General features: G+C 43.8%; 2 protein-coding genes, 1 non-coding gene and 2 pseudogenes across 7 annotated transcripts in view; 4 read left to right on the top strand and 1 right to left on the bottom strand.

Moving 5' to 3' along the window:
* Positions 1-1,230: 1,230 nt before the first annotated feature.
* On the top strand, positions 1,231-1,337 carry LOC150018103 (U6 spliceosomal RNA). The gene has a single exon (XR_016509425.1). It is a non-coding gene; the product is annotated as a U6 spliceosomal RNA (small nuclear RNA).
* A 7,472-nt stretch (positions 1,338-8,809) lies between these two features.
* On the top strand, positions 8,810-19,417 carry LDHA (lactate dehydrogenase A). 4 transcript variants are annotated; one of them, XM_090263345.1, is made up of 8 exons: positions 8,810-8,941; positions 11,081-11,230; positions 13,515-13,632; positions 14,615-14,788; positions 15,939-16,112; positions 16,770-16,887; positions 18,477-18,600; positions 19,185-19,417. In XM_090263345.1, the coding sequence occupies exons 2-8, from the start codon at positions 11,105-11,107 to the stop codon at positions 19,347-19,349; spliced, it is 999 nt and encodes a 332-aa protein (XP_090119471.1). In that variant the 5' UTR covers positions 8,810-8,941; positions 11,081-11,104; the 3' UTR covers positions 19,350-19,417. The 4 variants fall into 4 exon arrangements, with proteins under 4 accessions (XP_090119471.1, XP_090119478.1, XP_090119463.1 ...); XM_090263352.1 differs by having other exon boundaries at positions 8,855-8,946; XM_090263328.1 differs by lacking the exon at positions 8,810-8,941 and adding an exon at positions 10,785-10,862.
* LOC150018102 (glutathione S-transferase P pseudogene) lies at positions 15,230-15,891 on the bottom strand (annotated as a pseudogene).
* LOC150018101 (large ribosomal subunit protein eL34 pseudogene) lies at positions 16,901-17,502 on the top strand (annotated as a pseudogene).
* A 4,923-nt stretch (positions 19,418-24,340) lies between the features above and the next one.
* LOC150018099 (L-lactate dehydrogenase C chain) overlaps positions 24,341-26,164 on the top strand; it is a 29,736-nt gene continuing 27,912 nt past the window's right edge. For both annotated transcript variants that reach the window (XM_090267634.1, XM_090267633.1), the window contains exon 1: positions 24,341-24,785. In XM_090267634.1, the coding sequence (XP_090123760.1) occupies positions 24,660-24,785 (126 nt within the window). In that variant the 5' untranslated portion in view covers positions 24,341-24,659. The remainder of the gene's footprint in view (positions 24,786-26,164) is intronic.

Below are 26,164 nucleotides of genomic sequence, written 5' to 3'. Positions count from 1 at the left end.
GGTACTGGCTCTGGATCATTGCCCAAGGCAGGAAGTTGTGGCCCCTGGTTACCATGGAGATGCTGGCACAGCCTGTGCCCATCTGTGGTTGACAGGCAGCCTCCCTTAAGAAAGGAGGAGGAGAACTTCGGTTGCCTGAGAACTAGCCAAGCTTGGGGGGATGTAGTCTGTGACATTGTGAGCCCACCGCCGAGGGGGCTGGAAAGGAGGCTGAGGCTGGGAGCTCCGGGAGAACAGTGCTCCATTGCAGTGGCCTCCTGCCAGCCCTATAGCTTTAATGGCTGGAGAATGACCTCCTGCAGAATGAGGCCTCACTGCCAAGCTGCCAACCCTAGCAAGGGCTGTTGGGAAAGGCTCTGATAGAGTGGAAAAACCCCAGGAGTCAGAGCTGGCAGTGAGAGCCATGTCCGTAGGAAAGAGCCCAGACTGGTGGAGAAGGTGTCTGGTGCAGAGCAGAAAGCCCTAGACTAGCTGGGAGGTTCCAGTGCTTTAGTCGTCAACTCTGAAACATGAAGGCAGTCAAGAGCACTTCCATCCTCGGAGCCCTGGCTCCCCACTGTGAGAACAATGTTTGTCCCCTGGACTGAGCTGCTGAGAGCCCACCCACACCCACTTCCAGCAGTGTAAGCAGGTGTGAGGGGCAGGTGGTCTCCCTCTGACTCAGTGGGTAAAAGAGGGCAAGGCTGTGAAGGCCTCTCCTGCTCTTTCATCCCTTCTGTGGCTAAAACCGGAGCATGAGCTAAGTTAAAATGTCCTTTGAGAGGGCCTGACGCTGCAAGTCTGTTTGTGCAAAGGGCAGAGCTTGGCCCTGCATGCCCAGGGGCTGTGCAAGGCTAGCAGAGCGGAGCCAGTGCCAGGGAGACGGAGGGGGACCGGATAGTGCCCTGGAGCAGCCCTGTGGGCAGGTGAGCTGCCTGGGCCTTCCTGCAGCCCTGGGTGAGGGGCTTGGGCGTCTCCAACACATTTGCCCTTTGATATCCAGGAAGCAAAGGTCAAACTGCTTTCCAGGCTTGTGAAGCACCTTGGGAAAGACGGAGAGGCGGAGTGGTGTAAGGGAAGAAAAACTAGTCTGGGGATTTAAAGTCCACCTGGCTGCTTCCCAGCGGAGTGGCCTGGAGCAATTATGTTTTTTGAGGTCTGGTAGTCTCACCAGTAAAACGGGATAAAAATTCCTGCTCTGCTTTCCTCTCCTAATTAAGGTGAACATTCCATAAAAGAATAGATATGGTGGTCCCCGCTTCAGCAGCACATACACTAAAATTGGAACATTGCAGAAAAAATTAGCATGGTCCCCATGCAAGGATGGCATGCAAACTTGTGAAGCATTCCATACTTTTCAAAGGGAGTCACACATATGGTGGCGGAAGACTTGACTTTGGGTGGTGAGCAAATAATGAATATACAAATGATGTATCATAAAATTGTACACTTGAAACCTATCCAATTTTATTAACCAATGTCACCCCAAGTTAAAAAGAAGACATTAAAGCCACCATAGCTCTGTCTAGGTAGCTCAGTTGGTTAGAGCATCATTTACATATGTCAAGGTTGCGGGTTCAAGCTCCAGTCAGGAGCAATTAATGAATGCATAAATGAGGGAAACAACAAATTGATGTTTTTTCTCTCTCTCTCTTCCTTCCTCTCTCTAAAATCAATAAATATGTACATTTTTTAAATTAAGGGGGAAAAAAACACACTAAGCTGAGCACAAATGAAGGACCCAGGGAGCTTTATCTAGCTGCAGGGGGAGCCTTCTCCACATCTGCCATGGACACATGGCAGCCTGAGATCCCTCCTGTGTTACACGGGGGCCTTTCCTTTGCCCCCCTTCTGGTACCCTAGAAAAATGAGGTGGGGTTGCCTTTTCAGACCAAATAGGGCAAAGAGCCTCCTTCTCTAGCAGAACCTGCTTTGTGAGGAGTGACTCTATACAGTAGTTTAAACAAAAACCTAGGGCTGTCCTGGCAGGGTGGCTCCGTTGATGGAGCATCATCCTATACACCTAAAGGTCGCAGGTTTAATCCCCGTTAGGACACATACCTAGGTTGTGGCACATACAGGGTGCGTACGGAACACAACTGAATGCGGACAGTTGCCTCTCGCATGTCCCCAACCCTGGGGACCCGCCCACAACCTAGGCATGTGCCCTGACTGGGAACTGAGCTGGCAACCTTTGGGTTTGTAGGCCAGCACTTGATACACTGAACCACACCAGCCAGGGCTGATGTTTCTCTCTCTCTCTCTCTCTCCTCTCTCCTCTCTCCCTCTCTCTATCTCTCCCCCTTCCTCTCACTCTAAAAATCAATGAACATATTTTCAGGTGAGGATTAGAAAAAAACCCAGGGCCCATCACCCACATTTCTGAGGGTGCCCTGCTGTCGGCAGCTGCACAGCTAAGACCTCCATTCCGTTCCACACTCCACCCCAGGAAATTGCATACAGTCTCTTCTGGCCATATTCCCACTTACAGTTGCTTTGATCTTCTTGGAATTTGATAGAAAATTACCCTCTTTTTTTTTTAGCTAAGACTTGGAATGTAGTTCTCCATTTGGTAAGGTTTAATGGTTTAAAACTATCTACTAAGGAATCAGAGAGATGGGTTTCTATTATCAGGAATCTATTTTCAAAGTCCTTTGAAGCTGTTTTTATAAACAAATTCAACATCCACAGTGTCTTGGATTTTGGATCCAGTTTGAAACTAACATAGGGGACAAGAGAATGCTAGGCATGGATTACCTGTTACCATGCGTGGGGCTGGTTCCCTCCCTGACTGTCTCTATCCCAGAAGCAGTCCTAATCATGCCCCCAAACCAGGGCGTGAGGGGGCAGTTTTGCCTCTGAGTGCTCCTAAGCTATTGTAAAAAATAAAGGGGTGTGTGTGGAGGCTGACTCACTAACTCAGAGCCTCCCTGGATGTTAGAACTGGAAGACAGAGGCCCTCTGATGTTTACAGTCCAGAATGCTGAGGCTACAGAGGGAATGCAGCCTCCACAATGTCACCCAGAGGTCCATGACAAAGCCAGAGCAAGAACCCATGTCTTCTGACCCTGGTCAGTGTCTCCTCCCCACCAGGCTGCTCACTCATCTTTGATAAGCTATGCCTGTCACTGTCCTTGCCACCTAAGGTATCAGAGGGCAAAGCTGTCACAGCTTCTCACGGTCCTCCACTGTTGTGACTAGATAAGGGACACTTTCTGTTACACTGAAGGTTGTCTGGCTTGGAGAGGCCTTGGGACTCCATCTGCAGCACTGATTTCGGGCACCCTCAGTTTGGAAGCCACTTATATTCTGGTGACAGTCTTTGCCTTGGAACCTATCAATGCGATGGAAAGCTCGAGGCCTAACTACCTGGCAGAGAAGAATGGAGAGAAAGGGACTCAGCTTTTTCTTTCCTGGAGTAGGAAGTAGCTGGAAGAGTGTCTGAGTCATCTGGCTGCTTTAAGAAAATGCCACACACTGGATAGCTTATAAACAACAGAAACTTATTCCTCACAGTTCTGAAGGCCGAGAAGACCAAGACCAAGGTGTGAGCAGGTGTCTGGTGAGGGCCCACTTCCAAGTTCATAGATGGTGACCTTTTCGGCAGAAGAGGCGAAGATTCTCTCTGGGGCCTCTTTTATAACATCACTAACCCCATTCATGGAAGTTCCACCCTCGTGACCTAATCACCTCCTAATGGCCTCACCTCTAAAACCATCATATTGGGGGTTAGGTTTCAGCATATGAATTCGGGGGGCGGGTACAAACATTCAGTCTATAACAAAGGGAATCTAAATTTCTGAGGTGGATTCTGTTAGAAGGTCATGTGAGGAATGAACTCTGGAGGGAATGACAGTCCAAGACAAAAAGGGAAACAGAGGCAGCATCTAGTACCTGAGGATAAGCCCAGGCTGGAGGAGGAAAGGGAGGGGAGTGGGGGCTGTAGGTGTGGAAGGGACCCAGGAGAACCTGAGGAGTTGGGGTGGAGTCTTTGGCTTCCACCCCCATCATGTGAGGGGTGGATGAGGTTGGGGGGATGGCAGTATCTCCACCAGTACCCAGGGAGATGCCTGTTGTCTTGCCAGAGAGAGGAACCTCTGCTTTGGCACGTACACAGCAGGCACTGCTGGCCAGGGAAGGAACCCCATGAGGCCACCTGTATTGCGGGCCCTGGGACTCAGCAAAGCCATTAGCTTTGCAACCACAAGGAAAGTGAAAAAGTCAGGCTGTCAGTAAGCGTCCAAGGCACTGTGGGGCTGTGTTGATGTTTCAGAGAAGTGTACATTCCATGCCCATGTGGTCTGAGCTGTATATGCTCTGAACTTCTTGTTATGTAGTATTAAAAACAAGGTGACCCCCTTTCCCATGATCTCTCAGCCACCTTGCTTTCATCCTCTTTGTCCCTGTTCTTCAAAAACGTCAGTGAGTTCCACTGGCCACCAAAAAACAAAGCCCCCAAATTTCTTATCCTGGCATTTAAAGCTGAAGATTTACCAGCCCATCTTGAATTTCCTGCCTCCATGTATTTACTCATGCTGTGTTCTCTGCTCTCTCAACACCGGATCTTCACCAGTTGAAATCCTTTTCTAGGCTGAGCTCAGATGCTGCCTCTTCCAAGAAGCCTTCTCTGGCATCGCCAGCCAAGGACCTCTCTCCTCTGAATGCTAGGGCAAGTTTCCTACCTTTTTTGTGGCAGCGTTACATCCCATCTTGCATTTTAATTATCGAGGGGGATGCTGTTGGTCTCAGCCACTAAATGGTAAGTCTTTGAAGATTTATTATTTATTTTTAAAAATTTAAAAAACATTAAAAAAAATTGATTTTAGAGAGGGAGGAAGGGAGGGGGTAAGAGAAGGAGAGAAACATCGATTAGTGATCGGTTGCCTCTCATCGGTTTCCTCTTATGTGCCCCCAACCAGGGACCTAGCCTGCAACCCAGGCATGAGCGCTGATGGGGAATTTAACCAGCAACCTTTTGATTTGCAGGCTGGCGCTCAAACCACTGAGCCACACCAATCAGGGCTGAAGATGTATTGATTTGTCTTATTCACTTTTGTATTCCTAGCACCTAACACAGTGCCTTTTACATAGCAGGCACATGATTCATTATACATTTATTAAACAAATAAATGTATATGCTGGGGATATAGAGACGAATGAGGAAGTTTCTGTCCATTAGGAGCTTACAGTCTACTGTGAAAAAGAGATGCACAGCAATAAGAATTAATTTAACATAAAGCCCAAGGAACAGTCTTTGACCTATGACGATGTGGGTTTTGGGTGGGCAGAGATGCTGGCAAACGAGAAAACATTCAGGTTGAAGTAATGGCCTAGGTGGATGTACCGGGCGCATTTGGGCAACACACTAGTTTGGGACTGACATATAGGAAGCACAAGGCAAATGGGAGATAAGGCCACAGAAGGCATGTGGGCATGAGAGGATGGGGGCCTTGTGTGCCTTTGCAAGGAACTGGGGTTTCACTCTGGAATAAAGTGGAACGAGGAGGCACTGAATGGTCTTTGAGAAGGAGTGTGACAAACACATAGTGAATGGAGGAATGATTCAGTACTGTGTTTTGGGTGGACCCCATTCTTTGGGCAGGTCCATTTTAGGAAAATCTTGTGTTGGGTGCTGAGAAGCACCCATTCTCTGAGGCCAGCGACACCCTGGTCAAACCACCTCTTTGCGAGATTTTCTCTTTTAAAGAGAGGTCACCCCCAAAGAACACTTAATCAGGTTGAGAAGTCTGATTTACCCTCTGAAACAGTGCTTCCTGACCCATTGCTTGGGTCCCTCCCTTTGCTTTGGCTTTCGTACAGAAGTTCTTCCTTTTGGCTGGCTGGTTTGGCTCAGTGGATTGAGCGTCGGCCTGCGAGCTAAGTGTCGCTGGTTCGATCTTCCAGTCAGGGCACATCAGAGAAGGAAAACTCTGACTCCAAAAAACCTCCGCTGCCTTGCGGCATACCTCTTCAGGGGAAAGGCTAAGGGAGTAAACCCCGACAGAAAATCCGGAGCCGGAGTCCCTAAGGCGGCTTGACGTTGTAGTCAACACCGGCAACTCCTGCGGCGCACCTGAAGCCAAGCTGTATTGACTCCGTCTTTCCCTTGGACCCTTCAGCTGCGAAGAGAGGGGGGGTCTGCTGCATGGGCAACAGCAGACCCTCCATATCACCCTGCCCAGGCTCTATAGCTTCAGCTCCACTGGAGAGGACACTCCAGCGTCATCGCAAGATGTCGATTCAACACGGGAGGAGACAGATACCGTGTCACTCCCGAGTCGGACTGCACAACCATTCTCGGCGGTGCAGATAGACTCTTAAGAAGCTACACCATCGTCTCTCGAGACGGACGGCTGCCGACGACGATTCTTCCTTTTGGATTGTATTAGTCAGAGAAACAGTGTGTGTGCACGTGCGCACATGTAAAAAGATTTAATGTAAAGAATGGGGTCATGTGATGATTATGATGGAGGCTTGGAAATCCCATGATTTGTCATCTGCAAGCTGGAGACTCTGGAAAGCAGATGGTATTAATTCCCACCTGGTGATGAGAAAAGATCAGTCTCTCAGTTCAAGCAGACAGGCAGAGACACCCACTGAGAACTGAACTTTGTGAGCCTAGGACTGGGCCTGAGCCCCCTGCATAATTTCTTGACCTTTGTGGAGTAGGGGAGAGACAGCATCATATAGAGAAAAAATCATAGTCTTTGGAATGAAGTCATCCCAGGGTTGAAGTGCCTGCTGAAATCACTTATTAGTCGTATGACCTTGGCAAAGTAATTGACCTCTCTTAGCCTCAGTTTCCTTATCTGAAAAAAAGGGGGGGGCGGGGTAATTATGCCTATTCCAAAGTATTAAAGTGCAGATGAACATGGGGATTGCCTAGCCTGCCCGATACACAGAAGCTGCTCAGTAAATGGTACTTGTTTTTGTTGGGTTTGTCACTGGAAGAAGGGAAGAGTCAGGTGGACCAGTTCAAAGCCTTTATTGAAGGATGTTCAAGCACACAGCTGAGTCAAAGTGAACTGCAGCACCAAGGAAAGGGATACAGTAGAGGGATTTTTAAGGGCTTGGAGCAAACCCTCAGGGGGATGGGTCACCCTGCTGGTGGGCTCCAGAGTCCAGGGTATAGGTGTTTGTGAAAGAACAATGTTCCTTGATTAGAGATGGCTGTCAGGAGATTTATGGTAAATGATTAAGGAGGAGGGGAAGGGGCACTGCAGTGTAATTAGTTCCCAGCAGGATGCGGCAGCTATGCCTTAGTTGCCTCTGTTAATGGGGAACCTTGTGATCAGGTTCATGGCTGGTGACACAGACCCTCTGTTTCAGCACAGGCAGTGGCCCAGATCCTGCATGACTGTAGGCCACAGCTCCTGAGAACACAGTGACCACTGGCCATAGCTTGTGGCACAGGTGGCAGGTCACGGGGCAGGCAACATGTTGGTCTCTAGCCCTAAGTTCTATTCATATTTGCAGTTAAATAGAGGCTATTGTTCTGCATAAGAAAGGAGAAGCTGTGCTGGAAGTGAACTCTTGTTACATGCCTTAATTGAGGGGACAGCAAACTCATTGCCTAGATTATCTTCAGAGGTCATCCCAGGGCCCTCCTGGTGAGTGAAGTTCTTACCTGTCTCCTTAGTCTAACTTCCACTCTGAGTTCTGCCCTCCTCCTGGAGGGGTGGGAGCTGTGGTTGTATTTGGTAAACAGGCAGGCAGGGTCTCAGCCCTAACTGAATGAGGACCTTGTTGCAAACATTGGGGAACCACAGTAACTGTTGCAATTTGCCCTTCTCTGAGGAACCCTGGAGAACCTGTGGCTGGTCCGCAGCCCTGTGTTTTAGGTGAGAGCCTAGGTTTCTGGGCCTTGTGAAGTGATGAGAAAACTCTTGGGACTAGCTAGAGAGATGCCCTGCTTTTTTGGTGCTGAGGTTAAGAGTTTTTCCTTCAAACCCAAGAAGCTCACAATTATGGACAGTTATGGATCTTTCTCAGAGCTGGGTGCTTAGGCTATGACGCTCCAGGTGCAATGAGGAAGTAGACTCGTCCATGTCCTCGGGACTCACTGTCAGGTTGGGGAGCAGAGCCACACCCACCTCTAATGCAAGAGGATTTGATGGATGCACAGACCAGTGAGGTGGAAGCAGATAGGAGGGAAGTACCAATTCTGTGGGTGTCCTAGGGGGAGTACCAGATTGGTAGTTTAAAGAGGAGATGGAGGAGGAATGCAGGCTAGGCAAAAGAACCTGTTCAAACAAAGGCTTGGAATGGGGGTAAAAATAACATGTTTACAAAAACAAAATACCCTGACAGTTCTTGGGTGTGGCTGGGACGCTTAGGTGCTGGGCGGAGCAGGGCAGTGGGGAGAGCAGACTGGAGGGGCTGAGCCCTCACTTTGAGTTGGGACTTGGAAGGTTTACCAGCAAAAGGAAAAGCAGTATCCAGTCTGGGAGGTCACCCGACTTAGGTAAGGGCAGACTGACCCTGTGCTAGGCACTTTCTTTCAACAAGTAGTTTTCGAGTGATAATTTCGTGCCAGATGTTCTGGGCACTAAGAAATAGCGGTGTAGATCCAAATCAAGCTTTCTCTGAGGGCAACCACCACGTTTCACCCAAGAGGAAATTGAGGGTCGGCTAGACTACAGCTGGTGGCTCCGACAAGGGGCTTTTGTGGCGGGAGGGCAGCATGGCTCTGGGCGGCTCCCTGCGCACGCGGTTAGGTCCGCGGTGAATCGCCTGGTTGCGCGCGCCGCCTGGGCCTCCGCACTGCCCCACCCGGCTGGGAGCCCGCCCCCAGCCCGACCCACACGTGGGATCCCGCACGTCCGCCCCGGTCCCCCCTGACGTCAGCCCCACCGCTCTATTTAAGGCCCCTCCTGTGCAGGGCTCGGAGTACCCGCGCTGCTGCCGCCAAGTCCGGATCCATCTCTGCGCGCCACCGACGCCATCCCGCCGTGCACACCCGGTACGGTAAGGGCCCGGTGCGCACTACGCCCGATGGGGCGGACGAGCTAGCTGTCCCGCGCCTCTCCGGCCCCGCGCTAACTGCTAGGCAGTTCTTACTGCCTGTGGCTGTAGGCTCTGCTTCCTAGAGGCATAGTCTGAAGACCTGGGCGGTGTCCCCCGACCGGCCTGGCGCGGAGCCCGCTGTGCTTTGCTTTTGCTCTTAGTGGGCACCGTTGCTTCAGGCCGAGCTGGGGAACCGAGGAGGTGGCCGCACCTAACCTGGGGTGGAAAGCCCAAGTGGATGCATTAAGACCAGGAGATGACGGGTCTGAACAGTGGGGCATACCTCTGGGCTGGAACTCGGCAAACGGCGCAGAATTGGAGGTCCGGTTCCCGGACCCAGTGCAGCCGAAAAAGCCTCAGCAGCCTGGGAGGGCTCCTGGAAGCCGGGAAGCCGCCAAGCCGCCGAACACCACCTTCCCGGGTCGCATTTTAACTCTGGGACTTTCGAGAGGTGGGCGGCCTCTGCCGGCAGATTATAGGGCGCTCTTTGCGCCAGTTATATTTATTAAGCAGCTACTGATGGATCTGTCGGGCGCTGCAAAGCTGAAGCTGGAAGGGTGTCTCCACCCTCCCGTATTTCAGACCGTCTATTGAGAGGAAAGTCATCAGGAACCGTCTCCTTGTAGTTTATGGAGGAACAACCTAAAGCTGGAAGAGGGTTAGGGCATCTCTTGGTCACAGTTAGTGGTGGCAGACTTGAGTAGACCCTCATTCTGCAGGGCTCCTTTTCTACACGTGTCCTCACATTGAAGGGAGTGCTGGAGTCCAGGGCTTAGGTTTTGGTGAAATCAGGTCTCTGCAGGAAGAACTCCTCCCTTCCCCCTGCCACGCTGCAGAAACCTTACAAGGCTGTCTAGAAATAGCAGTGATTTGTAAGGTGAGCCCCGATTCCATCTTGGTGTCCCTGGGCTGCTTGGCTGTGAGCACTCGGATATTTTTGCCCTTTGGAACAGTCAAGACTAGAGCCAGTGAATGCAGTGCAGAGTTGGATTAACAAAGTCTAAGGTTCGTTCCCTCCCCAGCTTTGGAAATCGAGGGTTCCACCAAGTATTAACATTAGGATTCCAGGCTTCAGGCCTCTGAAGCTATTTCTGCACTTCCTGTACTGACAAAATTTCCTCATACCGCGCCTCACGCCTTTGCAATAAGGATCACAGCAGAAGCCACACCAGGCACCTCCCTCCGGATTGGTTAATAGTCCCTGGTGTTGCGATTTAAAGCCTGGTTCTGGCCATGCGCCAGGCCAGGGAGGCTGCCATCCTGGCTTCACGTGACTCGGGTCTGCTTCGGAGTACTAGTTAAGTCTAAAGTCTGACTCCGAGATTGATCCCTCTGACCTTATGGGCAGGATAGTTCCTAATCGTTTCCAAAGCACACGCACAGGGCTAGTGCCCACCTGTCAATGGTCAGTGGCCTCTAGACGACTCGTGTCCATTCCCAGCGCTCTGAAGTGCGCATGCGTGCAAGTTTTGAAGGCGGGCTGGTGGGGGAGGGAAGGGGCCTAATCTTCCGGGTCTGGGCGGGCAGTAAAACCCCAAGGCCTCCTGGGGACGCAGCAGTTGGTCTGATTTTCCACCGCTTCGGGGGCAGGGCGGGGTTGTGTAGGAAATAAGTGAACGCGCATGAGCAGAGTCCACAAGAGACCTCACTGCATCTGGGTTCGGCGGTGAGGCAGTTAATGGCACTCTACGCGCACGCACGTACCTCTGGTCCTTACTTGAGCTCTTTGGCTGGAGCCCAGTCACTGGAGTAGACGGTTCATAATTGATCTTGTTTGAGGAAAGGCTGGCCCAGCCTGGGATTAATAAAGCAAGATGAGTGAGCCCTCAGGAGGCTATACTTACACCCAGACGTCCATATTATTTTTCCATGCCAAGGTGAGGTTCTTCACGCCAAGACCCTAGCCAGACCAGACCCGACCCTGGCATTAGGCCTTTCAGCTCTTCTTTGACTATCTTTAGTTTTTTCCCTCCCACCATTTAGTCATCCCTTGTGATTTTTAGTGGCATCTACCCCAGAAGGAAGTGAAATAAGGTTTTCAGAACAACTTTTGGTTAGTAAGTGTTAAAGAGGTTGCATGTTTTCCCCCCTATAGATTCCTTTTGGTTCTAAATCCAATATGGCAGCTCTCAAGGATCAGCTGATTGTGAATCTTCTTAAGGAAGAACAAACCCCCCAGAATAAGATTACAGTCGTTGGGGTTGGTGCTGTTGGCATGGCCTGTGCCATCAGTATCTTAATGAAGGTAAGTGCAAGTTCATCTCTCTGGAAGCCAAGGATAACTTGACTCCACCCATCCCTCCACTCCCTCCCTAATAATTGCATTATCACATTGCATATACAAATATTGAGGTTCATGCGCTCATTCAAAGAGCTTTATATGAAACAAACTTCTTAAAATAATTTTTGAAGTGAAATGATATATACTTTGGCAAAATGAAAATCACATTGAGCCCTGGTGGGTGTGGCTGTTGGTTGAAGCATGGTCCCATACACTGAAAGGTTTCTGGTTCAATCCCTGGTCAGGACATATACCTAGGTTGCAGGTTCGATCCCCTATCAGAGCAGTATCCAGGAGGCAACCAATTGATATTTCTTTCTCTGTCTCCATCTCTCCCTCTCCCCCCCACCCCCTTCTCTCCTCCTTCTCCCCTTCTCTCTAAAATCAATGATAAAAAATATTTTAAAAAAGAAAATTATAATGTGAGAAAAATCGTTTTTTTGTTTTTTTTTTTGTTTTTTTTTTGTCAGTAAAGGGGATGGATATTTTTGTTTTTTAGAATTTAATTTTTTTGCCCTGACTGGTGTGACTCAGTGGATTGAGGATTGGCTTGCAAATAGGTTACCAGTTCCATTCCCAGTTAGGGGCATACCAAGACAACCAGTTGATGTTTCTCTCCCTCTTTCTCCCTCCCTTCCCCTCTCTGAAAATAAATAAATAAAATCTTTAAAAAGGAAAAAAATTTAATTTCTTTAAATTTAATTTTAATTTTATATTTAAAAGTTTTTATTTTATTTTTTATTTTTTATTCTTTTGAATGTGGGAAATCATAAGAATCTTGCTCCCATGAAAATCCCCATTGGGCCCCTCTTTGAATAGCAGTTTGGCTACCAATTATAGAAGCTAAAGTTTAATTAGAAAAAAAGAACTTGTAAATGTATAAAGAACATTTTTTTTTTTTTAAATTGAGGGGAAAAGAGGGAAGGGACGTGGAGGGGAGAGGCAACTCCCAGGCCGACTCGAGGGCCCATAGGAGCAAAGGGAATGGGGAGCAAGGGCACAGGGACTCCTGGTCCTCCATGCGGGCCTGCAGGAGTCCCTAAAGAACATTTTTTTTTTATAGTAGTCAAGCCTGGTTTACATAAAACAAATTAAGGCAGCTTACAATATTGAAAATATTTTAAATTCATATTTGTAGATCCTAGTGTAATGCAGGAGGTCAAGTGAAATGATGAATTCTGGTTTCAACAGAAAAGGATTGAAATGAGAAGGGACTGAAAGCAGAAATTAGCTATGTAGATGTTGTAGAGCAATACAGTTATTCTATCTGTTCTTAGGAAAGGCCACAAAGTATACCAACTCTTACTCCTTTCCCCACTGAATCAGAAATTGATACTGTTTTTCCTACACCACCTCTGATCTTTTTCTGTGAAGCCCTTCATTTCAGGTTTGGGTAAGAGTAACTACCAGACAACTCAACATACTGCAGATAATTAGGGAGTAGATCTGCAGCTCAGTTGTACAACTTACTTGGTTATGACAGTTCACATCCCATCTGTCTTAAAACTATTATTGGTGCTCCTGGTTTGAGATGCAAACCTTTATAGGTTCATTTGAAAAGATATTTTTCACTAATTTTTTTATTCATTGGCTTTTAGAGAGATAGATAGATAGATATTGATTTGTTCCCCTTACGTATTCATTTGTTGATTCCTGTATGCGCCCTAACGGGGGATTGAACCAACAACCTTGGCATTTTGGGATGATGTTCTAACTGAGCTACCTGGCCTGGGCTTCACTAATATTTTGAAATACACAAATCTATGTATATAAAATTGTTATTGTTCATTAATATTTGGAAGCATAACCAGGGAATGGTCCAGAATATCACTTTTTAATTCCACGTCTTAATACTGGTCAATATCACCTATTTAATGAATATATAAAATCAATATGTAAAACTGATGTTGAAAGAGTAAATCAATTTTTATATAATTGGACATTATCCTAACTACTGCCAATCCAGTATTTTCTTTCCACATAGAGGTGGTGTAGATCCTGCAGAGATTAATCCTGTGAGGAGAGAGGGTTGGAGAGAGGGTCAGTGCTTCTTACTATGTATGGATCATCTGTGCATCAGCTTTTAAATGGTGGCCTGCTCCTACGCCAGAAATACGGAAATTTTTCAGTACTATCTAAAACTTTGGAAGTAGCAATTTTGATTTTTTCTTTTTGGTAGTTGAAAATTTTTACTTGAGATGTTACCTTTGGAAGGAATTTTGATTTAACTAAAAACTTTTTCTTTTAGGACTTGGCAGATGAACTTGCTCTTGTTGATGTCATGGAAGACAAATTAAAGGGAGAGATGATGGATCTCCAACATGGCAGCCTTTTCCTTAAAACACCAAAAATTGTCTCTGGCAAAGGTTAATTTCAACACATTTATATTGTAGTCCATGCTACACTTAATTCTTTATCAGGCTCAAAATCCCAGCTCTTCAAACATTTTTATACACAGGATAAGAGCCTTTGAACAATTTTGCATTGGTACCCATTGATATCAGTGTTTCAATTTCTAGTAAATGATTTAAATGGAAATCTATGATATGGAAAGCATATGAATTAGAATGTAATTTGTAAAGCTCCTTAGATCTACATTTAACCACATTGCTTCAAATATTTAAATTAAGTTTATTTACTTTTTCTACTTCCTTTCACACACATAATGGTGAGAATAGGGTAATTGAGCCTCTTCAGCGTATATTCTTGGCTTCATTTTTTCACACTTAATGAGCATCAGCTAGGAACCCTGGGCATAGACCCAAATAGTATCTGTTTTGACACTTGAAAATCATTCATCATTTATCTGATAGGTGACTCCCTTCATTATCTTCATTTCTGGCTTAACTGTCCTGTGTCATAGGGACCTAGAGGAGCAAGATGTACCTGATAAGTGTAAAGCTAGCTGCCCCTGCTTTTTAAAAAAAGGCCTGTTCCTGGACTGATAGGACCACAATTAGGTATTTTAAGTCAAAGTAAGAGTGTGGAAGAGTAAGAGCATTGACCTCGGGTAGCGAAGAAAAAATTTCCAATGTATCTCATTTGATATGAGATTCCAGTTTTATTCTTTCCAGGTTCCTCCAGTTGTAGTTATATAAAGTCACAATGTGACTAAAACCAAAATATAAAGAAGGCATTGATGTACTCTTCCTCCATGTAAGTGGCCACAGTGATAAAACTCCAAAAACTAAAGAACAGGAGTCTGGAGAGGGGTTAAATTTGGGGCATTTTTCAGCCATATACACAAACCACATAAAACTGTCCATAAAATATGGAAAAAATTTTTGCTGGCTAGGTAATAGAAATCTCTTAAAAGCCTTAATCTGATTGTTGTTTTCCTTTATCTAGACTATACTGTAACTGCAAATTCCAAGCTGGTTATTGTCACAGCTGGGGCACGTCAACAAGAGGGAGAAAGCCGTCTGAATTTGGTCCAGCGTAACGTGAACATTTTTAAATTCATCATTCCTAATGTTGTAAAATACAGTCCCAACTGCAAATTGCTCATTGTTTCCAATCCAGGTGAGTTTTTTTAATTGCATAAAAATAGATGAGCTAGAGTAATACTAATTATTTATATATATTATATTCTGTATACACATATTTACTTATTATCTTTCATTTTCCTCCTGGAGTGGATTTGTGTTTTTATAAAATAGTTAAGTTTAAAACACGGTAGGGGATATAGTGCCTCTGCATGTAGTTGGAACTTTAAAAATAGTTACTTGTGCAAGATCTTGGATAAGGGATAAGTTCTTAATTGATGCATAGTCAATTTTCATTAAACTACATTTCTTGAATACTTAATGTTTTGCTACATTAGACATTATGGAAATTTTAAAATATTAATAAAAACATTGGCCATGTATCTTTTTTTTTTCCTCCTCTGAAAAATTTTGTTGGTCCTTGGAAAAGGAAGGCAGGCAGCTCCTGCCACCTGCTGAGGGTGCTACAAGCCCTCACTCACTGTTTCCCATGGCCATTCATAGGGAGGTTCATGTGCTGTTAGGTGTGCAGAAAGGCCTTGACCTTGCGCCAGGCAATAAGGTGAACCAGGTAGGCTGAGAGTAAGGGGAAGGAGTCCAGGCAGCTGGTGCCAAGGACCTGGTGACTCAGTAGCAAGTCCAGCAGGTTGTAGTCCTCAAAGGAGATCTTGTTGTTCACGATGAAGGCCTGGCCCCCCTGGTTCTGGGACAGGTCTCAAAAGACTTCAAGTGCTCAGGCAATTCCTTCACATACTCCTTCTTACCTGCCTCATAGTTGATGTAGATGAGGGTGAATGTAATTGCAGTGGGGCTCCTTTATGCCATTATTCACCGTATCCACCAGGGCTGCTCAGGTGTCATAGGATGGCATTGGACTGCTACAGGGTGAGGTCTCCGGCCTGGAACTTGTGGAGCTACCTGTGCAGGCAGGTAGCCTTGAGTGAGCCCTGTGACCAGGTCTCCTTGGTCACCACCTTCTCCTTCTAGCTCTGGCCCTGGTCAGCCAGCAGCATGCGATGGCCTCACAGTGCCCGTGAACAGGGAAGTAGAAGGTGGTGTGGGCAGCAGGGTGGAGGTGTAGACGAAGGCAGCAGCAGGGCTCAGGTGGGCCTCTACCATGTATCCTGAGTAGCCAGTCATTATCTAATGATTTACCTAATATCTTTGCCTAAATGTTTTTTTCATAGTGGATATCTTGACCTATGTGGCTTGGAAGATAAGTGGCTTTCCCAAAAACCGTGTTATTGGAAGTGGTTGCAACCTGGATTCAGCCCGGTTCCGTTACCTAATGGGGGAAAGGCTGGGAGTTCACCCATTAAGCTGTCACGGGTGGGTCCTTGGGGAGCATGGAGACTCTAGTGGTAAGCATAACTTTTTTTCTTTTTGTTTTCAAAAAGATTATGCAAACGTTGACAGTTTTATTAAATAAGAGCCTAAATCAAATATCCATTCAAGGCAGAATGGTTTCCAGAAACCTATTTTTGGTATAATTATATGCTAAGAATTGTTTAAGATTATATCCATCTTGTATGATATTTATCTAGCATGCAGGATAGGGAATCTTACCATGGATATATTAATAGTCCTTAGGATGACCTAAATCATTTGGTATCATAGATGTTTATACTTGCACTGTTCAGCCCTGAAAAGTCCAGCCAAGACAAATGGACAGTATGAAAAACTTCTATTATTATCACAGTTGAAAGCTGTTATAATTTGTGCAGGGTTCTCAGTTCCTTATGCCAAGAAAATTCTCCATAGGATCTTATACTATCTTTATATTCAAATATATATGGATTAAGCATCTGTTAGGTTAGGAAAATAGGTTAGAATATTGTGAATTCTTAGTTTTATAATATTTAAACAAATGAAAATCTACAAGTAAAGGCCTTGGTAGTTTTGAGTACCTATCGAAAGGAGGTAATACTCCCCAGATAAATGAGAATTAGAAAAATGGGTCAGAATGACTAGTCTTCTGAGTGGTGCATGGAAATAAATGTATGTACTACTTCTTTTAGTGCCTGTGTGGAGTGGCGTGAATGTTGCCGGTGTTGCCCTAAAGACTCTGCACCCTGATTTAGGCACTGATGCAGATAAGGAACAGTGGAAACAAGTTCACAAACAGGTGGTTGACAGGTAATATGGAAGATTAAATTTGATTATTTTTATTTAAAAGATTAAAAGTTTAATAGCATTTGCTTTTGAATTATTTTTGTTAGAGAGAAAACTTGTTTTCTAAAGCTTTGTTAAAGATCATACTATAAACTGAGGTAAAGATATTACCTCTGTTTCTGGGGACGGTGTCTTCAGGCATTCAGAATGGATGGTCCAGTGTTTGACATGCCCTCACAGGCTGTCTGCAGTACAGCCTCTGACAAAACAAGGCTGTCCCAAACCCCTGGTAACAGAATTGTTTACCTTTATAGCAAGAAGGTAGGGAAAGCACCAAAATCTGTATGTGGCGTGTGCCCTGGCCAACTTGGCGGAGTTCCTGCTGTGAGACCTAAAGTTCTAATGAGGTTGTCTAAAATGAAAAAACATATCAGTGGGGCCTATGGTGGGTCCATGTGTCCTAAATGTGTCTGTGACAGGATCAAGCGTGCTTTCCTTATTGAGGAGCAGAAAATTGTTGTGAAAGTATTGAAGGTACAAGCACAGAGTCAGAAAACTAAATTTTAAAAATGGAGCTTTTTTGAATAATAAGATATTGAAAATTATAGACATTAATACTACAGTCTGTCTTTTGCCATAATTCCCAATTTATAATATGAGAAATTTTCTGTGCGTATATTATAAACTGTTAAGATAGAACAAGTTAGATTAAATCTACCCTATTTGAGATTCAGTCTTTAATGGCATATATGATTCATTCATTTAGGAATAAGTTTAAATAAGTCCAAGATCTTTTCATACAGCTTTTATGAGTAAAACACAGTTAGCTTTTTATTTAGATGATTATAGAGTTTTCAGCAATGTCTACATTCGTAATGGTATTAAAAATGTAAATAGTTATTAACTGTAGGTGAACTAGGGAAGCTTTCTACTTGGTGACATTATTTATTTATAAATAATATGATCAAGTGTGGGCCTCAGGTCTATAGAATTGAATAATGAATCATGACTAGTCTAGGCAAGGCACTCTTATATTTGTTTAATTAAATAAAACCTGTGAACCCACCATCCAGCCCAAGAAACATTGACACTAGCTGTCAACTAATCGTAGTGTTTGTTGGGTCATAATTTCTGCTGAGTCAGTTCTGTGCTTGTCCCACTCATCCCTCCATCTCCTCCCCCCACATAATTGAGATAATCCTGAGTAAGCATGCTATATGTATCTTCTTGAATTTACTTTTTAAACTCAGTATTACATATTAATCATTTTGTTGTATGTCACTATAGTTATTTGTTTTGATAGCTATGAAATAGTTCAATGTATCATAGATCGTTCATTCTTCTGTTGGAAAGCATTGGGCTTGTTGCCAGTTTTCTGCTATTACTGGCAATACTGTTGTGAACATCCCTATAGATAATATCCTGGTTTACATGGCAAGGTCTACTCTTGCGTGTGTAATTCAACTTTGTGGCATTATTAACTATAAAGCATATGTTCAATGAACATTTTGTTTTCCTTTGTTTCTCCTACCTTTGTTTTTCCTGCCCTTCTCTGCCCTTCCCTACCTTTCCCTACCCTTCCCTACCTTTCCCTACCCTTCCCTACCCTACAGTGCTTATGAGGTGATCAAACTGAAAGGCTACACATCCTGGGCCATTGGACTATCTGTGGCAGATTTGGCAGAAAGTATAATGAAGAATCTTAGGCGGGTGCATCCAATTTCCACAATGATCAAGGTAGGTCTATGTAGTGATTGATGTCTTGTACTTGAATGCTATTATTACCAGTGTTTTGGTTTTTTTTCAAAGATTTCTTCTGAGAAAGCAATTAGATTAATGTAAGTCTTCAGTCATTGATTTAAGAAATTAATGCACCTGCATCTTTCTTTTTTGATAAAACATGGTTGAGCATTAGGATTAATATCCACTAGCACTATGTTCAGCACATAGATAATTGATAACTCGTTGACTATAAAAACTGTTCAGTTGTCTCGAGATGGGTGGAAGACTATAAAAGAAATTTTTTTTTTTCCTTTGGGAAATCACACTCAAGTTAGAGTTACCCAAGTGTTATACAATAAAAATTGGAACGTACTAAGGATAATATCAATAGTTAAGGTTTTCTTTTAGAATGGAAATCTTGCTGCTGTTTTAATGACTTTATTTTACACTGTTCATTGCATCCTAACTGAAAATCTGGAAAGGAATTTCCACTTATTAAGCTGTATCAAATAAGCTTCATAACTGTAGAGAATGAAAGTCTTGGGAGACCCCAGAATGCATTGAAGAAAAACATAAAGTATTTTTCATTTTGTCTTCAGGGTCTCTATGGAATAAAAGAAGATGTCTTCCTTAGTGTTCCTTGCATCTTGGGGCAGAATGGAATCTCAGATGTTGTGAAGGTGACTCTGACACCTGAGGAAGAGGCCCGTTTGAAGAAGAGCGCAGATACCCTTTGGGGGATCCAGAAGGAGCTGCAGTTTTAAAGTCTTCTAATGTCGTACCACCTCACTGTCTAGGCTACAACAGGATTTTAGTTGGTGATTGTGCATATTGTCCCTTTTATTTGATCTGTGATTAAAAACATCAATTTCCTAAAGATAGAAGATAGAAATGATAATGGTCCATAAAACCCTGCATCTGTATCCTGATGCTGGAAGGTATTTATCTTGTGTAGCCCTAACCTGGTTAGTGTGAAATTGTTCCACCTCCTCAAAGGCACCACTGCCAGTGTTGCACACACTACAGTTGCCCTTCAAACGGGGTGTGTATTCACTCTGTGCTATATAACTTGTGGTTCCTTTACCCAATGTGCCTAGTCCAGCTTTTTTTCTCCAGTCAATCCCATCCTGCGATCCAATATATAAATCTAATATTGCATGTCTTGTGCATAACTGTTCTCAAGGATCTTATTTTGTGTACCATATGAATCAGACTAGTGTACATTGCCATATAATGTAAAATGAAAAGTCTACATATAAATAATGCAACCAACGATCCAAGTGTCATACCAACTAAAACACCAAATAAACCTTGAACAGTGGCTCTGTTAATTTATTAAGATAAAGTCAAAAAGCTACTATTCATTACATTATTGGGAGCTATTAGGTTATTCTTGGGCAACTCTGCAATGATTTTTTTTTTTTAGTTGTAATTACTGTTTAATTACTTTGCCCCAAATTACTATTTTTTATTGTTGGTACTATTAACTATTGATCAGACTAGTTTAATATGAATTAATATATTAAGGCTCTGACTAGATTGACTAGGTTATTTTAGCACCATTTCCATTATAATCCAGCATACAAGATAACTTGGTAATAGTGCTAATCATAATTGATACCCTACAATTCATGTAGATAACACATTGCACACTGATGTAAAATACATTATTTGCCAACTGAACATAAGTAGCAGTACTTTGCTACTATGGGGGAACACAGATATTTAAGAAGCTTGGCTTTCTAGAGGCCAGTAACAAAATGATACAGTACTACTTACACATGGGAGACATGTTCCAAGACCCCGAACGGAGTTTTGAAACCACAGATAGTACTAAACACTATATATATGTTTTTTTTTTTCTCATAAATATGGGATATGATAAAGTATATAAATTAAGAGCAATAGAGATTAACAATAATAATTAGACTGAAAAGTTATGTGGCGTTAAGTCAAGGGTTACTTGAGCACAAGCACTGATATAATTTTTTTTTTTTTCCTGGACGGGAAGGGAGGGAAAAAGGGAGAAACATCTGAACAGTTGCCTCAAACATGCCCCAACAGGACCGAACCAGCAACCCAGGCATGTGCCCTGACCAGGAATCTTAACCAGCAACTTGAGTCATACCAGTCAGAGCCAGTTGACATAACAGAGCTTATTAAGGGACTAATGGATGGGTAGTGTGTATAGCATGGATAATTTTAAGTAGATTTTTTTGATTATGCTATTATAGTTGTCCCAATTTTTTTTCCCTTTGCCCCCTTCTACTTGTTACCCCCATTTCCTCCAGCAATCCTCCACCCTTAGTTCATGTCTGTGGGTCGTGCATGTAAGTTCTTTGGCTTCACCCTTTCCTATACTATTCTTAAGTCCCCTGTCTATTTTGTACCAACCAATTAAGCTTCTTGATCCATGTACCTTTTCCCCGTTCTCACTGTTTCCCCTCCCCAGTGTGGATAATTTTGACAAAGGGATGATTCATGGCTCAGGTAGGATAGAGCAAGATGGTGCAAGATTTCATCACGTTACTTGGAATGGTGTACAGTTGAAAACTTAGGAATCATTTATTTCTGAAATTTTCCATTTAATATTTTCAAACTAGGTAACAAACCATGGAAAGTGAAACTGGATAAATGGGGGGACTACTGTACTTAATAATTTAAAACCAAATAGACCTGGTGGTTGTTTGCTTAAAATTTTTCTTTAGGTTTCTCAATATATTTCCATAACTATTATCGTTATCCAGGCCTAAAAACTATACTTCCAGAGGTTAACTAAAACAACTTTATTATCACTTCTCTAGGATCTTTCCCAAAATTACTTTCCTGAGAGCTAGGTAAGGGAAAGAACTACACTTTTTTTGTTATGTGTCTTCAATGTAAAAGGACAAGAATTACTTATGTAGTTTTGACAATTAACAATTACAAAATTTTCCATAGACTCTAAAAAACAGCCTTAAGATAAAACTTACTTTTAAAGTGTACAATTCTGAGGATCCACATAGTTGTGCATTCTCACCAGTACCTAATCTTAGGACTTTTAAATTTCCCAATAAAGAAATGCATACTTATTCCTACAGCTTTTTAAGTTAGGCACCTTTCATCTTTTGTTTTAATTTACATGTATTAATTTCATATTACTCGATGCAATAAATTAGTCAACACCAACATGACTGAAAAATAATGCTTAAGAGAGACTTATTTAACTAATCTTTCATATATTTTCAGTTTTAATCTTGTAAAGCTTTCTTGCTTTCTGGCATAATAAGTGTTCCAGATACACCTTTTCTTGTCCCTGGCAAGAAATAGGCTAACTCTTCAAGGAGCCCTGAGTCTTTTTAATGGAGTATGATCTTATTTTAGTCTTAATTTCCTGGGAAGTGGATTAAGCAGGCTCCATCTCACACTAGTTTCCAGTTAGTGTGGGAAGCAAATAGAATGTTAGAACATGATCCTGCTTCCATGTAGGCCTATGCCTATATGTGTATGTGTGTGTAGAGGTTTTTTTCCCCCTCACTAAAACTTATGTTGAGAAAACTGTCAGGACTTCAGAGCCATGTACTTTCAAATTCTTTTCTGAGGGCCTACTATATTTTGGTAGGTGTTGGAATATGCAAGACAAATCTTGGCACTCCTGTATTTACATTGCTGCAAAATAACAAAATGGTAAGTTATCTTGGATCACAGCCACCAGAGAAGCCACTCAGACAGGATTTCAAGCTCTTGCCAATGCCCCTGTGCCTTGGGCAGTTATGAATGAAGAGTCTTCAGTTAGAGCAGGAGTTTGGTCACTGCCAGATGATACCTCAAGCCACAGGGCATGAAGCAGGTGTAGAGTTTGAATGTGAGATCATCCCTCAGCAGTGTCTCCCTCTCAGCCCTGTGGTAAATGAGGTACAAGAGTAGGGAGTTGCTGTGGAAGGAGGCACACAAGTAAGTGGTAGTACAGCAGTTGCCACTCCTGTCTACCATAGACACCTGTTGCTTGGGGCTGCCAGTAGGTTGCTAAAGTGCTATATGAGGAACAGATTTGTAGGGAGGTGGTGGTAGTTGACACATTGGTCGAAGAAAGCTAGAGGAAGTGACATGCTCAAGACTGAAAATGAGCATTCAACTTGGAGAGGCTGAGGAAGAACTTTACAATATAGGGAACAGCAAGTTAAAAAAATTATTTTTGAAATTGTATTTCTTTCCATTACCATTTATCCCCCATATATTCCCCTCCCCCTGCAATCACCACACTGTTGTCCAGGTCCATCAAAAAGTTTTGAGCCAAGAAAAAAACCGGCAGAAACTGGGGAGAGTGTGATTAGAATGTTTTGAGATGAAGTTGTAGAGGTAGGAGGACAAATTTTGAATGTCTCTTGGGTTGTAAAAATTGGTTATTTTAAGTGGAATGGAAAGTATTGAAAGGTTTTAAGCAGGGTTATTGAATGATCTGAACTACATTAAAAACCAAAAAAATACAAAAATAAAAATAAAAACAGGCTTTGATACAGAAAATAAATTACCCTTTAGATTTTGATTTCTTTACTTTTTTATTATTGTTATTAGAGCCTAGGTATAGTTTTTGTTTTGTTTTGTTTTTAAGCCATGGGACAAATTGTAATCATTTCTTGCAGAATTCAAATAATTTGTGAGGTCATTTCTTTTTTAGAGTTTTTATTTTTATTTTACAAAATTGTTAATTTGTTTGTTTTTAGAGAGAGGGGAAAGGAGAAAGAGAGGGAGAGAAACATCACTGTGTGGTTGCCTCTCACTTGCGCCCCCAACTGGGGACCTGTCGTGCAACCTAGTCAAGTGCCCTGACTGGGAATCGAACCAGCGACACTTGGCTTGCAGGTCGACGCTCAATCCACTGAGCCACAGTAGCCAGGGCTTACCCTTTAGATTTTGAAAAGGGTTCAAGTGCAAATGACAAAAAATGATAGAGGAGGTTCTGTCCCCTTGTATGGGTTATACATTCTTTTCATAAATTAAAATCACCCTTAAAAAACTAGACATGGTCTTTCCTTTTCATTATTACCCTCTGTTTTTGCTAGAGAAATTCGAACATTATCTCAGCATTCGATCCTGAAATTAAGGCGCTTAATAAATTTTAAAATTCCCGTCAATGACTGTTTACACAGGGTGTGATGAGCGCATCAAAATGTCAGATTGGTCACTCCCGAGTCCACACTTCAATTTCTTTTCATCTTTGGGGGTCCCGATCCTTTAGCATGCCCTTGAACTCCACTGACGGTCTTCCCAAACTAGTTGCCTAACTTCGATCTGCCACAGGATGCTGTTTTAAGCTGCCACCACCTTAAGAATAGGAGGTGCTCCAGGAGAGCTTTTTCCCATGCGGGCCTGGAGCCTGGCCCGGTGGTTGTGGGGTCTCCAAAGAAGCTACAGCCCTAAAATCAGTCCCAGACCTAGGCCGGCTGAAGTAAGTGAAACAACACTCCAATAACCTGTCTTACACACGCTTCAAGGTCGTCTATAATTCTTCACACCAACATAGGAGGATGTAACCGCAAGTACGCAGCGACATCTCTCGTACCTAGAGTACACCGAGCGACTGCCAGTGCGCATGCGCCGGGTGGGCCGTGGGCGGAGCCCGCGTGCAGACGTACATGGGAGCGTGCTGGCGTGATGGTTTGGAAACTAACCGTTGCCCAGCTTCGCACCTCAGCTGCGCTTGCAGTTTGTGAGGTTAGGTCGTTGGTGTTTTTTTGGGGGGGATTAGTATTTTAAAAAATCTTTAAAGGCTGTGTGTTGTGCTCTCAGGGGGTCTGTAGTGAGGGCGCCAAGCAGAGTATTTGTGAGTATGTGGTACAGAGGCGAAAGTGGAGGGTGAGGACAAGGAGAACTCAAAAGCCCGTTGGTGCCCCAACCGCCTACAACTGATAGACCCTCTTGACCAGGAAATTCTTACTTTGGCATCCCCGCAACCCCGGCTCCAACTTTCTGCAAACCCAAGAGGTAGTTTTTTTTAGTTGTTCAGTGTGATTAAGCACATCAGTAGCAACGAGAGTGATTATTTAGGGAGTTCCATTCCGGTGAAATTACGTTATCTCTCTCAGGTTCTCAAAATGTCGACGGTCAAGGAGCAGCTTATTGAGAATCTAATTACGGAAGATAAAATCTCTCAGCAGAAGATCACGATTGTTGGAGCTGGTGCTGTAGGCATGGCTTGTGCTATTTGTATCTTAGTGAGGGTAAGTGATAAACCTGTTGATGAGTTCAGGGTTGCAGGGCTAATATTTTGACAGCAAATACGTGATTTTGACACAATTAAAAAAACATTTATGTGGAGTCTACTGTTGCTAGACTGTTTTAAATTGACTTACAGGCCCATTGAGTGAATTAATTTGTTAAATATTATAACATTTTTGTTGCAATGATCCATGAAATGCCTTCCTTGAGGAATAAAGGTTGAAAATAATATTCGCCAATGGCTTCCACTTTTGAAGTTTTTTAACAATTATTTTTTTATTGTATTTTTCCCCATTACCATTTATCCCCCTTATACCTCCCTCCCCCTCCCCCAAGTCACTGTAACAGAACCCCTGGGCTGCTCCGATTGAAACAGAACCCACGGGCTGTTTAGTTAGGGGCCTGATTGCCCACTGCCAGAATTATAACTCTTAATACCAGAGTTTGGTGAAAAGAAAAAGAATTGTTTATTTGCACATAGTTCTGCCTCCCCCTCCCAGACCCGGCCAGTCTTAGGAAAGTCAGAAACACCGTTCCCCTACTTCCTAGGCACAGTTCAGCTTTACCAGTAGCTGCCAATCACTCAGTTCTGATTGGGGAGGTCCTTTCTGTGCTGTGGTGCCCTCCAGCTCTCAATGCAGAACCGCCTGGATTCTCAGCCTCCTTGTAAACTGCCTTCTTCCTGGAAACCGCATGGATCTCCTCTCCTCAAAACCGCATGGCGAGAGCCTCTTCTTAAAGCAGCCTGGAAAGACCTGCTCCTCCAAGCCACATGGAGGGAGCCCTGGAGAGTCAGAGAGCTAAAAATGTCCACAGCTGCTTATATATCCCTGACTGTGTCCTCTGACGCAGTGGGTGTTACAAACAGTTCTGACCATTCACAGAACCCTATGCAGGCTCTGTAGGCTCCTTCCTTATCATCCCACAGTCCAAGACCCCTCCCATCTTCCTGAGCCTTGGAAGTAAAGTGGATCTTTGTGCAACAAAGTTTCCAGCCACTAGCCCCAGGCATGCAAGGGCATCCTGAACGCTGGTTCCTTTTCCCTATTTCCCAGCTGCAAACTCTGGGGTTTATTTTTGGACTCCCCTGTTTCTGTAACATCACCACACTGTTGTTCACATCCATGGGTCCTTTTTCCTTTTTGCTTGTGCCCTCCACCCCCTAACCAACACCCCCTCCCCCGTAGCAATAATCCTTGTTCTCTATGAGTCTTTCTCTAATTTTTTCATTAGATTCTTAAAACATTTTAGTTGTATAGTTATTACATGCTCATTATAAAACAAAAAGTACCATATTTGATAATATAACAATGGAAGTTCTTTAATTTTCCTCAGTTTCCAGAGCATCTTTTCATGTGCTTATTGGCCATTTCTATATCTT

The sequence above is a fragment of the Furipterus horrens genome, unplaced genomic scaffold (genome assembly GCF_987537825.1).
Source record: "Furipterus horrens unplaced genomic scaffold, mFurHor1.1.pri manual_scaffold_2, whole genome shotgun sequence".
NCBI classification, from domain to species: domain Eukaryota; kingdom Metazoa; phylum Chordata; class Mammalia; order Chiroptera; family Furipteridae; genus Furipterus; species Furipterus horrens.
Note: the sequence above shows the minus strand (reverse complement) of the source record. Positions and strands in the feature narration are given on the sequence as shown.